This window comes from Notamacropus eugenii, chromosome 5 (genome assembly GCF_028372415.1).
Source record: "Notamacropus eugenii isolate mMacEug1 chromosome 5, mMacEug1.pri_v2, whole genome shotgun sequence".
Lineage (NCBI taxonomy): Eukaryota > Metazoa > Chordata > Mammalia > Diprotodontia > Macropodidae > Notamacropus > Notamacropus eugenii.
The window spans coordinates 103,840,367-103,855,196 of NC_092876.1; the positions used below are offsets into that span (position 1 = coordinate 103,840,367).

The 14,830-nt window shown below is 41.8% G+C and overlaps 1 protein-coding gene and 1 long non-coding RNA gene across 4 annotated transcripts in view; one reads left to right on the top strand and one right to left on the bottom strand.

The window, feature by feature from the left end:
* ATP7B (ATPase copper transporting beta) overlaps positions 1–13,098 on the top strand; it is a 121,226-nt gene extending 108,128 nt beyond the window's left edge. For all 3 annotated transcript variants that reach the window (XM_072610461.1, XM_072610463.1, XM_072610462.1), the window contains 5 exons: positions 489–631; positions 4,998–5,201; positions 5,322–5,439; positions 9,950–10,052; positions 10,838–13,098. In XM_072610461.1, the coding sequence (XP_072466562.1) occupies positions 489–631; positions 4,998–5,201; positions 5,322–5,439; positions 9,950–10,052; positions 10,838–11,096 (827 nt within the window). In that variant the 3' untranslated portion in view covers positions 11,097–13,098. The remainder of the gene's footprint in view (positions 1–488; positions 632–4,997; positions 5,202–5,321; positions 5,440–9,949; positions 10,053–10,837) is intronic.
* Positions 5,414–14,830, bottom strand: part of LOC140504974 (uncharacterized) — a 73,799-nt gene continuing 64,382 nt past the window's right edge. Inside the window, exon 4 of the long non-coding RNA XR_011967293.1 lies at positions 5,414–7,249. This is a non-coding gene — a long non-coding RNA (uncharacterized lncRNA). The remainder of the gene's footprint in view (positions 7,250–14,830) is intronic.

Here is a 14,830-nt window from a genome sequence, read left to right on the forward strand (position 1 = left end):
CACCTATATTATAATAAGCTCCTTGACATCAGGGACTGGTTTTTTCCCCTTTTTTGTTTCCCCACTACTTAGCACAATGCCAGGCACTAGTAGGTCCTTATTAATGTTTGATTGATTGATTGAAGCTTTTTTTATGATAGAAGAAAATTCTTTGGATAGAGAAGAGAGCCAGCCCAAAATAGGCTGGCTGCTGTGGGCAATATTATTGGCCAAACCTGAATCAGAGGGTTACTCACATATGTTAACTACCATTTTCATCTACAAAAAAAAAAAAATCATACAAAATCCACTCTGGGAAAATACAAGATGCTCCTAAGACTTAAGGTTATAAAAACTCTTTAAAAGCTTTTAAAGTTTAAAATAATGCTAAAACTTTGGGGACATTCTTTAGGAAGTGACAGGAGAGAATGAGCTAACAAGCCCCTTTTTTTCTCCTCTGCTTTTGTTTTGCTTTGCTTTCTGTTAAATTAAGATTCTTTTCTTGCCAGGTGTGCTCTGTGGAATGGTGGCCATAGCGGATTCTGTCAAGCAAGAGGCAGCACTAGCTGTCCATACTCTCAAAAGTATGGGTGTGGATGTGGTTCTGATAACAGGGGACAACAGGAAAACCGCCAAAGCCATCGCCGCACAGGTCTGCTGGGGGCTGTGTTTGGTTTGGTGGTTGTCACGTGTTCCCCTTGAGAGTCTGTTAATGATTTCTGTGGCCAGTTTCCTTTGGCCCTATGTGTCACAATATCCTAGGATTCAGAGTCCAAGGGGACCTTTGCAATCAGGCAGGCCACCCCCCTTGTGAGGAAGCTCCCATGGACACAGAGAGTAAATGTCAGAACTGGCATTTGAACCTGGGTCTGCTGACCTGAAAGCCGGGACTCTTTCTGGGCCTCTCATGACTTTGCCTGGTTTGTATTGGCCTTCATCACTGATGCAGCCAACCTAACCTTGGAGTGAAAAACGACTCCATCTTTTCTATGTATGTTTCCTTATTTGCTTAAAAAAGAAAAAAAAAAGTAACATATCAAAGGAAGATATTTTTCTGGATCAGCACCTTTGCTGGATCCCTACCAACCTAATACAGAATTTGAGCTTTTTCTGAGTGTAAACCAAGGGGACAAGAACCCTGGATTTGAATTCTGTCTCTGCCACTTACTAGCCATGTAATTAATCTTGCTTATCATATACTCATGCTGATGGAGCAGTGAAGGGATTCTGGATACAGTTCTGGATTTAATTTTGGAGTTAAACAGCTGACTAAACTGTCCAGACCCTTTAGCCTCACTGTTGCACTGAAGGGTACATACCCCTAAGGAATCAAAGACAGAAGCAAAAAGTCTGATCTCTGCCAAATTATCTGTGGTAGTATCTTTCGTGGTAGCAAAAAAACTAGAAGTAGAAAGGAACTTATCCATTGAGAAATGGCTTCCAAAGCTAAGGCATAGAAGTGTAATGGGATATTTTTGTACAATAAGGAATGAAGAATTCAGGGAAGCAGGAAGAGATTTACAGGAATTGGAGCAGAGTTCAGTAAGAAGGAAGAAAACAAGTACACAATGAATACATCATTGTGAAAATGTCCTTAAAAATAAATGCAACTCCAGGTAACTGCAAACAATCAGTAAGAATTTATTAAGCTATTATGATTGATGAGACACTGAGTTAGTATCTAGATATACATATGTATATGTAGAGAGAGAGCGATAAAGAGACAGAGACAGAGAGGCAGAAAGAAAGACAGAGACGGAAACAGAGATAGAGAGAGAAGAGAGAGACAGGGAGAGAAAGAGAATGAATGAGTGAATGAATGAATGCTTGGCCTCATGGAACTTCCAGTCTCCTAGGAGAGGCACAGTGAGAGGAGGCGTTATGGTCCAAGATAAAGAGCACTGGCTTGGGAGTCAGAGGGCATGGGTTTAAATCTTATAGTTGACACTTTATATCAATGCGACCGTAGACAGATCACATGTTGACATGACCTCTGAAAGGAAGGCTTTCAATGAAATGACCCCTCAGGTCCTTTCTAGCTCTAGGTCTGTGATCCCATGTGTAAAATTAAGGGTTATCGGATGATCATTAAGATTGTTTCTGGCTCTAAATCCTGTCACCTTAAACCTGCTGCTATTAAAAATTAGTAGACCTTCTCAACTGATTGTACCTTGTCTAGAAAAGAAGAAGCCATACAGAATATTTTTGAGGCTAATTTTAAACTTGTATATTTCTAAGGAATTTTGGTTCCTGAAAGACGCAGGATATTACCAGGCTGTTTCTTAGGAAAAAGCTTATGAAATTATAATCCCAAGGTTGTTTTCACTTGCAGTGTCTGAATCGTGCTCATGAATGTGGATTAATTCTCCTGATGGTGGCATAGAGTATTTTTGTTGCCTTTTCTGGTCACATGGTAGCATACCAACATAGGATTCCCAAACCAAATCTAGGGTAAAAACTTCACAAAAATGCCGCTGCTAGTGACTGTGCCTTTGATGATTTCTTCTTTGCTTATAGTTGGACTGACATGCTTTCGAACATCAACTTGATGCATTTTCCGTCCTTGAAATGGTCCCTTTAGGTCATTAGAGAGAAGGGCAGCATGCAGTAGTAGACTGTATACTAGATTTGGGGTCAGGACCGCCTGGATTTTAATCCTGCCTCAAACACTTGTGGGTACATCCCTTAATGTCTCCGTACCTCAATGTTCTCATCCAAAAATGGGGATCATGACAACATCTGCTGCACAAAGTTGTGAAGATCAGATGAAATAATGTGTGTGAAGCACTTTGCAAAACCTGACAAACTCCATGTAAATGTCAGCTGTCATTGCTATGACTGTTATTAGATTTCTATCGAGTATGACTTGAGGGGATCTGAGAAGGTGTCTCCATTTGTCCATCAGCTGTCCCAAAATACACTAGTAGTGATTTATTTCTTTGGATAAAGCATTATGGTTCCTGTTTAAAAAGCAAATATCCCTTTACCAGACAGCCCAGTAAACCTTCTAGTCCCTCATACCTCAGTGTGAGCTTTTCATTTCTGATGCAGAATTTTAGAGCTGGAAGTGACCTTAGAGATCATCTGGTTTAGGAGTCCTCAACCTTTGTATGTCATGGACCCTCTGGCACTTTGGCATCCAGACCATGAGCCTCTGCTCAGAGTAATGTTTTTAAAGAATTGAAGGAAATCATAAATTTCAGTTAGAGGTTAGTGAAAATAAAGATGTCATTTTTCCCTTCTGAGTTCACAGATCCCCTGAAATCTGTCCATGGACCCAGACTCCAAGTTAAGAATCTCTAACTCAGTTCACCTCTAGCCTCTCATGGATGAAGAAACTAATTTTCCCAAGATGGTGTCATTTTCCAATATTAAAGAAACATGTAGACCTTACCTATATCACATAGTTGTAAGCAGATTTTGATGATTTAAAAGAAAGAAAAGAAATTCAGAACATGAGACATGGGCCAGAGAGAGGAGTTGGGGAGGGGTGGTATAGGGGGCATATCAAACCTCACAGTATTCTAGGATTTAGAGACTGTAGAGTCCCACCCCCTCATTTTATCAGTAGGGAAACTGAGGTCCAGGGATGTTGGGACTTGTCCAGGGTCCCTCAGAGAAGCAATAACAAAGCCAGGTCTTTGTCCTCTAACTCTGTATTGTCTTGCCAGAAAAGGGAGGCCAAAAACAAAGATTGGGGGCCCTAGAAATGAGATTAGAAGTGTTTCCAGGGGACAGCTCTGACCACAACTGTACATGATCTTGTACTTTTAAAAACTGCCTTATCTTTAGCAACAACTGATGAAAAAAGTATCAGTAAATTCAGGTGCCCTCGTGCAATGTAATTTACAGTTTACATTTATTTGCATGCAGGCATCATTACTTCTTGTTTTCCAGAAATTGGCTGGAACTCAGGACACGGGAATTGGTACGAGAAGGGGTCTTATGGATTGGGAGTATATAATGGCAATTTTCTAGTTACGCTCCATTAAATCTTGGGTTCTGGAGGATTCAGGAAAGCAGAATTTGCCTTCTCATGTGCCCAGAGGTGGAGGAGATAGTGCTTTCCCACTAGCTGATGTTTACCTGAGAAGCTCAGCCAGAAGTAATCTGTGACTGAGCTCTGGAATGGGAGTTTAGAGAAAAACCTTTGTTCTCCACCTCTGCCACTGACTTCCTATGTGGTTTTGGGCAGGTCACTTCTCTCCTCCTCCATAAAAGGAATGGGTTGGAATGTGAGGAAGCTTTGTTTGGATGTCAGATAAATTCCATTAATAAAACTTGTGGTAGGAAAAGTATTCTTGGTACAAGTTATTGAATATATGCATGCTGACAAAACCTCAATACCTTGACCCTCTTTTAATAACTACCGCCTAAAATTGGAGCCACTGTGGCAACTTATCCCAATAAACATTCGTTAAACTCTCACTATATCCAGGCACTGTGCTAAGCAGTGCCTGCTCTCACAGAGCTTGTACTCTACTGGAGGTCCCTGTGGTCTCTTTCAGTTCTACAAGTCTATGATTTTGTGATCTCCCTTAAATTCTCTAAGTGCACACTTTATTACTTAGTAGCCATCCCAGAAGAGTTTAGTCTTCTGATATTTATATCCATTTCCAGTTTCTCCCTTGATAATAGGGTAATTACAGTCCACATTTATATGGTGCCTTGAGATTTATAATGCTTTCTTTGCATCAGCCCTGTAGGGTAGGTGGTACAAGTGTCATCATCATCCCCATTTTAAAGATGAGAAAACTAAGGCTCAGAAAAGTTGCAGGAGTTTCCCAAGGTCCAGCCCTCTTTCACATATTGCCTTACTGCTATGGATGTACCACATGGCCTTATCTTGTCAAGGCATGAGGACAGTATTCTCTTATCTTTCCCAGCGTATCCCATCTCTCCTGGTCACCCTCTTTCAGGACATGTTTTTGGTGCAAGCGGAAGGAGTGGAAGCTGTGGACTTCTGAAGGCTGTTTTTGGTCTCATGATACCACACTGTGATTTTCTTTCCTTTCCAGGTGGGCATTAGCAAAGTTTTTGCAGAGGTCCTCCCCTCTCACAAGGTGGCCAAGGTCCAGGAGCTTCAAAACCAAGGGAAGAAAGTGGCCATGGTCGGAGATGGAGTGAATGACTCTCCAGCCTTGGCAAGGGCTGATGTCGGTATTGCTATTGGAACGGGGACAGATGTAGCTATTGAAGCTGCTGATGTCGTCCTCATTAGGGTGAGCTTAGCTCCATCTTCCTGCCTTTTTTTTTCCTAACCAGGGGAGGGAAATGGGATGGGAGGACGGTGTAGTCGATGAAGATGGCTTCCTGAGTTACAGTATGCTCCTGTGTTTCAGAACGATTTGCTCGATGTGGTTGCTAGCATCCATCTTTCCAAGAGAACTGTCCGGAGAATACGAATAAATCTGATCTTGGCCTTAATTTATAACCTAGTTGGGATACCCATTGCAGCAGGTAGGTAGTGATTTGCAGCTGGTTTGGTGCAAAGATGTTCAAGTTGGCTTCTGACTCCGAAGAAGGAGGAGCAGAGGAACTCTCTTGGTTTAATTTTTTTATGAATTAGAGATGGTAGAGTGTAACCTCTGATGGGGAGGGATAGCTAGCTGTATCATCGATTTTTCTGTCTGTATTTTTGGGAGATAGATAGGAAACTGTTTACTTGGATCTATCCATCAAAGGAGAGAATGGGGTTTCCTGAGGTACCAATAGGATCATAGGACATTTTCACCAAAAAAAACAAATGAACAATATTTATCTGCACTGCCCATGTAAGTGGGAGGGACATCTTTCCTTCTCGGGGTAAGTGTGTGAAAGCAGAAACCATGCTATCTTTATGTTCTCATGAGAAAGGCCCCTAGTACATCAGGCAATATAACAGCTGGCATTTTTAAGACTTATAAAGCACTTGACTCACTTTAAGGTAGGGCAAATATTATTAACTCCATTTTTTGCAAATGAGGAAGCAGGGAAAGAAAGGTTAAATGCCCAGGGTCAGGCAGCTAAGAAGTGTCAGAACCAGGACCCAAACCCACCCTCCAAGTCCAGCTTTCTTTCTGCCATATTTGACACTATATGGAGGAGTTGTAATCTGTGATCCTAGAGGGAGTGTTGCTGAACAGGTGAAATCTCACATCTTGTAAAGTATCAGAGTATCTTTGTCCCCACTTGCCCAGCTCCTGTCTCCCTATGCCAACACCCCTTTCTACTTTGCCCACATTTATCTCAATCCGAAGATCCATCTCTTCTTTTAGATCTTATCAAGATGAAGCCCTCTGTCTAAAGTCTGTAATGCCTAGCTCAAGCATCTCCTTCCCTCCCTACTCCCTTTGAACTTCTAGAGTCAGAACGCTAACGTTTCCATAGATAGCACTCACCTGGTGCTTTAAGGTTTGCAAAGCATTCTGTAGATGATCTCATTTTATGTTCACAAGCATCCTGAGAGGTAGATGTCATTATCACCTCCCTTTTACAGCTGAGGAAACTGAGGAATAGGACTGGAATGTCTAATGCAGAGAAATGCTCACACTGCGGTTGAGAAGAGGGATGTAATCTCTGAAAATGACTTTTTCAGTCTTTAGTCTCTCTCTCTCTCTCTCGCTCTCGCTCTCTTTGTAATTACAGGTGGCTCATGTAACAGAGATTAGTGCTCTTGCCAGCATTCATTCTTCATTCATTAGGGTGAGAGAACCGTCCTCTCCTCTCAGAATTATGGTTGAAAACTTACTTTCACCTCCAATACTTTCCAGTCTGATAAAGAGCCAGGTGCTTGTATGGACAGGTCATTTCACCCATCTTGGTTTCCCCATCTGTACCATGTCGGGACCAAGCCCCTTGTTTCTGTTAAAACAAAATTCTTCAGTGTCCTTGAGTGAAAACTGATCTTTAAACACTCCAATGGTCTGGTATTGAGTCATCATGAATTCTGTCCACCAGTATAGCTTGTTCTCAGGGTCTTAGACTTGAGTTTCTCCTTGAAAAAATTCGTCACCCACAACCTAAGCTTCTAGTAGGCAACCGCTAATTCTGGACAAGACTGACAAGCCTTTCTTGAATGCCTGCTATGTGCTAGAGATTATAGGTACAAGTATACAAAGGAGATAAGCCTACCCTCAAGTAGCTTATATTCTAAAAAGACATGTAATTCACTACTAGGTGAGCATTTGAAGCCTTCAGCTTGAAAGGACCTGCCAGAATTTGTGCAGTGTAGGCATGGCCTTTGAAATTCTCACCATGATGAAGCACCTAAGTAGGACTCAGTAGTGATCTGTAAATACAAAAAAAAATTGTTATTGTAATCAATAACTTTGTACCAGTAGCCTGCATTAAAAAAAACAACAACAACAAAACCAACCCTCTCTCCTGTGTTAATGTAACTTTTCCCTAATTTTTTTTTCTGATCATGTCTGCTACTTATGATCATAGATAGAGAATTTCAAGGGCATCAGAAGTCACCTGATGCAACCCTCCCTCATTTTATGGATGAGGAAGCAAAGACCCAGGGAAGTTGTGACTTTTGCAAAGACACTTAGGTGGTATTCTAGGCAAGATTTGAACCCAGGCCCTCTTGACTCCAGGATCAGAATGCTTTCCTCTATACCATGCTCCCTTCTAGGGTTTCACTTTCCTTTTTCCAAACCTTTCTTCAAATGCCTTGATAAATTATATACATCTATAAAATATGTCCTTAAACCTTACAATGCCATAGGCTGACCAGTTTCAGGAAGAGCCGAACAGATGGGATCATTAAGGAGCACTAAGTCCCTTTTACAATTCCACGATATCATGCCCTCTAGCTTTGAAAATGTAATAGTTGAATTGTTTCATTTTAAAGTGTCTTGTGCCCAGTGAGCACTCAGTAGAGAAGATGATTTTGACAGTGCTAAGGGAGGGGATGTGAGGGGCTGCAGAGGCTAGGTGGTGCCACAGTGCACAGAGTGCTGGGTGTGGAGACGGGAAGACATCTCTCTGAGTTCAAATCTGGCCTCCACTTACTAGCTGTGTGACCCTTAGCAAGCCACTTCACCCTGTTTGCCTCAGTTTCTTCATCTGTAAAATGAGCTGAAGGAAATCCACTCCAGTATCTCTGCCAAGGGGCCACAAAGAAGAGTTGGACACAACTGAAATGGACCAAACAACAACAAAAGGGAGAGAGGAGAAGAGAGAGAAACATATAAAACACAGATTGCTGTTTCCCAAGGGGAGCCTCTTGGGTTTCGGGTCTTGTTGACCGTTGTAGCTTCTGTGATTACCTAGATGGGGGTACTCTGTCAGATGGTGCAGACCACAAGTCTCCATGCCCTCTCGTTCCTTCACTATTGCAGTTGTTCCCTCCCACAAATCCTCCTCCCCACCAGATCTCCCTGGTCGGCTGGAGGACTTCCTCTGGACTTTTCAATATGGTGACTAGCACAGCACCCAGGGCTGTCCTTGGTTCTCCATTCTGAAGGTGGGACTAGCACAGCTTTGTCAGTTACACATCTGCTGGCCAATTTATTTTATGCCCTTTCTTGAGGTAACCTGCTCCCCCCTACTCTCCATTTCCAGATCTGGATTCTGCCTTCTGGATACCCACAATTTGGATTCTCTTGCTATCATGGTTCACAGCCGGATGATGTCACTGGTAGAACAGTGGTTTAGAAACAGGGTGGACTTTTTGCCTGAGTTAGAACAACCAAAAGTAGTCCTGGGATTGTTGTGAATTGGTGTAGGACATGCTTTCCTTTTGCTTCCTTAAGGGCTGAGTAATTAAATTCAACAAACATTATTAAACACCTCCTAGGTGCAAGGCATTAGGTATACGAAGTCTAAAACAAAATGTTCCCTTACCTCAAGGAACTTACAGTCTACTGGAGGGAAGACAGCCTGCTCACACAGGCCAGCCAACTTAGAGTATCCACAAAGTGGGAGGGAACACTAGGAATTGGGAGGAGGGATCATTTAAGGTCTTGCCCCAGATATCCAAACAAAATTTATATTCCTTTGGGAGAACACCAACAGGTTAAAGGTATGATTCCCTGTGTGGACAGAGGGAGAGGAGGGAGGAAGCAGCATTGCCCAAGTGGAACTGGCCAGTTGGGTCCCCAGTGTAGCAGCTACTACTGCACAGAAATTGTTGTTTGTGCTTCATTCTGAAGAGGACCAGTGACCTCAGGAAGGTGGCATATTGACTTGCAAGTGAATTGGATTTAAGTGAGGCAGGGTGTGCAAAGTCACCAGCCTCACTCTACTCCAGAACCATCTGGACCACCTGAGTCATCATTGCAGAGGAGGAAGATGAAGATTATCATACCCTAGTCCCCTTCTGCTTTTCCAGTCTGCTGACACCCTGCACCCCACCGTACTCTTCAACCAGTGACACTGGTCTCATCTTTGACCTTCAGGCATTTCCTCTGGCCGTCCCTGTGCCTGGAGTGTTCTGATTACCGACCTGCCTGTTTTCCTTTTAAGTCCCAATTAATATCCCACTTTGTAAAGGAAGCCTTCCTCCACCCCTCTTAATTCCAGTGCCTTCACTCTGTTAATTATTCCCTATTTATTCTGCGTGTGGCTGGCTTTGTATAGATTTGCATGTTTCTTTTATTAGATTGTAAGCTCCTTGAGGGCAGGGACTCTCTTTTGCTTCTTTTTGTATTCTCCAATATTTAACATAGGGCCTGGCTTGTAGTAAGTGTTATTTATTGATGGATTGATTGTGGTAGTGCTATCAAGCCCATTTAACCAAAAGGTCGCATTTTAGAACATAAACCTTGATAGTAAGGATTAGTTCACTCTTCTTTTTTGTGACTGCTGTCTAGCACTTAGTAGGCACTTAATAAACACTCCTTTTTTCTGAAAAAAGGAGAGAAATATAAAACAAAAATGGAAAGGTGCATGGGAATCATTTTGTCTAGGGCTTTAAAAGTGAGGCTGAGGTTGGTTTTGTTTGTTTTTAAATTTTATAGTGTGTGTGTTTCTTGTTGTCTAGGTGTGTTCATGCCCATTGGCACTGTGCTACAGCCGTGGATGGGATCTGCTGCCATGGCTGCCTCTTCCGTGTCTGTAGTACTTTCCTCGCTCCAGCTGAAATTGTAAGTGCCATAGAAAGTAAAGGGAGGGCATGAGGTCCGGGACAGAAAGGCTACCCCTGCTGGAAAAAGCCAGGTCACCTTCCTAGCAGAGCTTTTCTTCTTTCTGATCTTGAGAAGGCTCATCCATAAGTCTGGGGTCGCCACAATGGGGAGTCCCCAGTGGAGCTGAATGTGCTACTTGTAAAATGATTCATGAACATCAAACTCTGACCAGTGATGATTGCTAAATGCTGGGCTTCACTGCTCTGCATTGTATCCAGATGGTGTCATCTTTGCTCTTTCACTCCTTTTTTAAAGATGCCTACTGCTTGGGAAGTTTTTAGAGTAGGAGAAAAACTCCTGCCCCTTGGCAAGATGAGCCATTTTTCCCTTTAAAGGGGGAGGAGGGAAGCTTAGCTTCTGTTGTTGGAGAGGTAGGTGAGGAATGCCTCATACGTAATCACATGTGATCACCCAGTCTGCTGTCTTTGTTTAAATTCCTTTCCCTGGTTACTTGGGAAGTTCTGTTTGGTGGGAGGAGAGGTGTAGCTGGGCATGATTAGAGTAAAAACAAACAGCCATAAATAAGCGAAATAGAATAAATTATACATATATAAATTAAAAAATAAATAAAAATAGACTGTAACATAAATGGGGCAGTCCTTAGTACTGTCTTTCTAACTTTTCTTTTCGGGGTCATAGTTGTTTAAAGTCTTTCAGCAGGTGTAACATTTCCTTAGTCTACAAGAGCTAAAAAGAAATGCTAAAAAAATTCCATAAGACTTTCCTTATCTCCCTCTTTCTAGTTACAAGAAACCAGATATGGAAAAGTATGAAGCCCAGGCCCATGGCTACATGAAACCTCTTAACCCATCCCAGGTCAGCGTTCACATTGGGATGGATGACCGGCGAAGAGATAACAAGACCAGGGATCAGGTCAGCTATGTCAGCCAAGTGTCACTGTCCTCCCTGACATCAGATAGGTTGTCTCCACACAGCATCCTGATAGAGGATGGAGGGGACAAATGGTCACTACTTGATCGGGATGAAGAACAGTCCATCTGAAAGATGGCAGCCATCACAGAACATTCATAGCATTATCACTGTGCCATGTTTCCCAGAGGAGCAGTAAGTTCCCCCATACACAAAAGGAGATGGGGAGGAATTCTTTGGCTTCAGCTCAGCTAAACAACTGTAGCATCACTTTTCCTTTGTTGGGATGAACTGAAATCTTCCCTGGCATTGGGAGCAATTCTGATACACTTGTTCTTGATCAGAGCAACCTATGGCTTTTCCCAGAAACAATTTTAGGCCTAAGAAAAAGTTCTAGTCCATGGCAACCATCTTTAACATGGGTTTGGAAAATACAGGAGAAAAGCTTCAGCTTCCACCATTTTATCAATTCTTTGCTTTTGGAGAAGGAAAAAAATCCCCTACAAACAAAAGGAAAACCAATGTTCCTCATGGTTTCCCTTTTACCATTTGGGGTGAAATCAAAAAGCTGACTGAGCTTTTCTGTAGAGTCCATGTAAAAACTTCCTGTCATTTTTTCATTAATGCAACTCTTTATGTTTATCATATTGTTGAGACCAAGGTTTACCTCACAGTGCCATTCTCTTACAGCATATGACCTCTTTTTCAATTCTGATCTTTCCTCCCCCTTTTCCCACCATCTCTTTCCCCTCTCCAGGACCCTACCCCTGGCCCCCGTGCTTGTATTCCTTTAATTTGTGGTCATGATCCTTTGGTCCCTAACTCTAGAATCCCCGTGTCTGCTGCTGTCTGTTCTCTTTCCTTTCGATGTTTCTCCACCCTGACTTGACTTGTGCACTTCCTGGCTGAGGTGGTGTATCTGTACATATGTGCCAGATGGCTCACCATCTATCTTTGTGTGAGGAGGAATGCCTTTATCTCCCAAGGCCCCTCAGTCATTGCTTCTCACTGCAGAGAAATGGGGCATGTTCTGCAGCAGCATCTGCTGCTGAGAGCTTGAGATTTAAGAGCAGATTAAAAACCTCTCTTCCTAGAGGTTGTGGGGCTCCGGCAAAAGGGGCCAGCAGTGCCACTCTGCTAAGCACAGGATGCTGTTCAGGTGTTTGTGATTACAAGCAGGGGGGGAGATGGAGGAAGAACTGTGGGGAGTTTTCTGTGGAAAGCAGGCACTCAAACAGGATTATTTAGGAAACCTTAGTAAATCGAAGCCTCCTCAGCTAATTCATGGCCTTCTGAAGACCCACATGAGCCCTGAAAAATAGGAAGTATTTTGGGGGAGCCAAAGGGGGACAATTGGACCCTCTCAAATGAGAAATGCATATTTTTTTATATTCATCAGCTACTTACAAATGGCATCCACATCAGGAAGGCAGATAGATCTTGTTTTCATTGTCCAAGTTAATTCACTGCAACTGATAATTGAAGGGACCATATGGAAGTGGACTGGTGGAAAGACTCCACCAGCTGAAGTAGTTAAGTGGACCCATTAGACAGTGGGGTTGGAGGATTTGTGAGGACAAAGGGGCCATGACTGATAAATATTGTGCTATTTCAAGCAATGATCAATACTTGCCACCAAAAACCATTTTTAGGTGAAGAAATTTTCCACCCTAGTTTCTGGGGTACATGTGCTATAAATAAATGTTAGTTGCACTGACATTGAACAGAGTTCAATAATGGGACAGTTTCATCTGTTTGTAGGAAGGTTAGTTTTTCCACATTATGGGCTATTTTATTTTCCTAGAGTTTTTTCCTCTGAAATCCAGAATTCTATTTTCTTACCTGTCCCTTTACCTTTTTCTTTTTCCTTCTTTTCTGTTGACTTTCCTCAGTAAAAATTTCCATTTTTCTAAGTTAATGATGACATGAAGATAATCTTGTTGATTTTTTAAAAGCTTTAAAAACCGTAAATGCCATGTTTGTATACACATGAAGATATTTATGTAATTGTAAAGGAAAAAAACCCTCATAAATGTGCAATAGTTGAAGGATTTATTTTGGGCCTGATAGAATGTTTACCATTTTTGAAATACTTCTTATGCAACCTTAAAATAAAGTTGTTAATTTTTATCCATTTCTATAACTATTCGTTATTCTCTCTTTGGAAGTAGCAGGATGCATTTTTGGTATTAAGTGGTGAGTCCAGAGCAATACTTTTCTAAGACTGTATTGACAAGTATATAACTGACAAGATTTAGCAACAGATAAGATATGGCAGGGTGAGAGAGAGTCAGGAGTTGAGAGTAACGCCTAGGTTGCAAACCCACATGACTAGAATTCTTTGTATCTCCAAGGGCTTGCACAGTGCCTGATAGACAGTAGGTACTTAATTAGTATTACATGACTAAGCTCAACAGTAAGAGGGGAGTTTGGAAAAGAGGAGAGTTTTAGGGGAAAGACAACAAATTCAGTTTTGGCCATGTTGAGTTTAGTATGTCTAAATCCAGTATACAATGTGCAGGAAGTATCTAGAGATGCAAGACTGGAGGTTCAGGAGAGAGGTTAGGGCTTGATGATCGGAGAATCATCTCCAGAGAGATGATAATTGACTCCATGGGAGTTGATGAGATCACCGAGCAAGATAGCATCACACAATACAATAACGTTGCATCTGTAGTCAGGTTGGAGAGTCGGGAGATCATGGTCCTGATACTTTAAAGATTTGATTTTCCTCTGGGAGAGAATTTGCTACCTAAATATTTTTAATCATTATCATTTAGAAGGTTCCAACATGTGATGTTATAAAGAGACAAACTAAAACATCAATGTTTCCCTACAATCTATGAGATTTTAAATCAAAAACAGTCCTGGTATTATTTCCATGATTGAAGAAATTTAGGGATCTGTTCACAGTTCTGACATTCCGTGCTTATGAATTCTGATTTCAGAAGAATGGTGTCTGAAAATGGGAGTAATACTGGGGAAAAACAGGTGCCAAAGATGATGTCACAGGCTCACTTAAGGGATCAAGGTTAACAGAAGAAAACCCAATGTAAACCAAAATTTGAACTCCAAATGCCAGTGAATGAGGAGTGACTGGTTATTCATGTTACTGAAGAATCTTTTAATTTACAAAAGGGGTTCCTTTCAGAGTTCATTTTAAATAAGACCCTCCATCAATTACATTTAAAATGCTATTTAATTTAGAGAAATTTGACTTGCCCACAACTTTGCACAGTTATATTTGTTGAGTTAATTGAAGGTGTACATCCAAACAGCAAAACAGTGCATGTTTTGATCTCCCCCCTTCCCCCAGATTACATGTACAAGGTGAAAACACATTCTTTGCTCAACAAGAATCCTGTGGAGCCAGTCAGAGCATCAGAAACCATTCTTCATTGCAGCCTTCACTTGGGTAGTGACACAAACACCCTCATTGGGCAACCTCCAAAGAGAGATGTGTATGTGTATGTGTGTCTGCCCTTTCCTTTGTGCAAAGACAATAACCAAGGTTGAAATTACAGGACAGAAGGTAAGCATGTTAAATAATGCTGAAATACCAGCATTTACTTCCCTCTTTTTAAAAAGGATGAATACACAGAGATGTATTTTGAGCTGGAAAATCATCCAGGAGCTAAAATGTAAACAGAAGTTGGTGGAAATTCAGTATTCTTTTGTGGACAGGCACTTGGGGGCAAATGAGGGAGAAAGAGGTTGTGTGTGTGGGAGGGAGGAATGGGGGGTATTCCTTGATCATGGTATTTAGCCATCTAAACATAAAATCAATTCACATAGTGGTCACCTGAGGTTAGCATAAGTTGTCACCTAGACCTTTATGTTTGTAGAAAAGGGCAGGAATTTGAAAT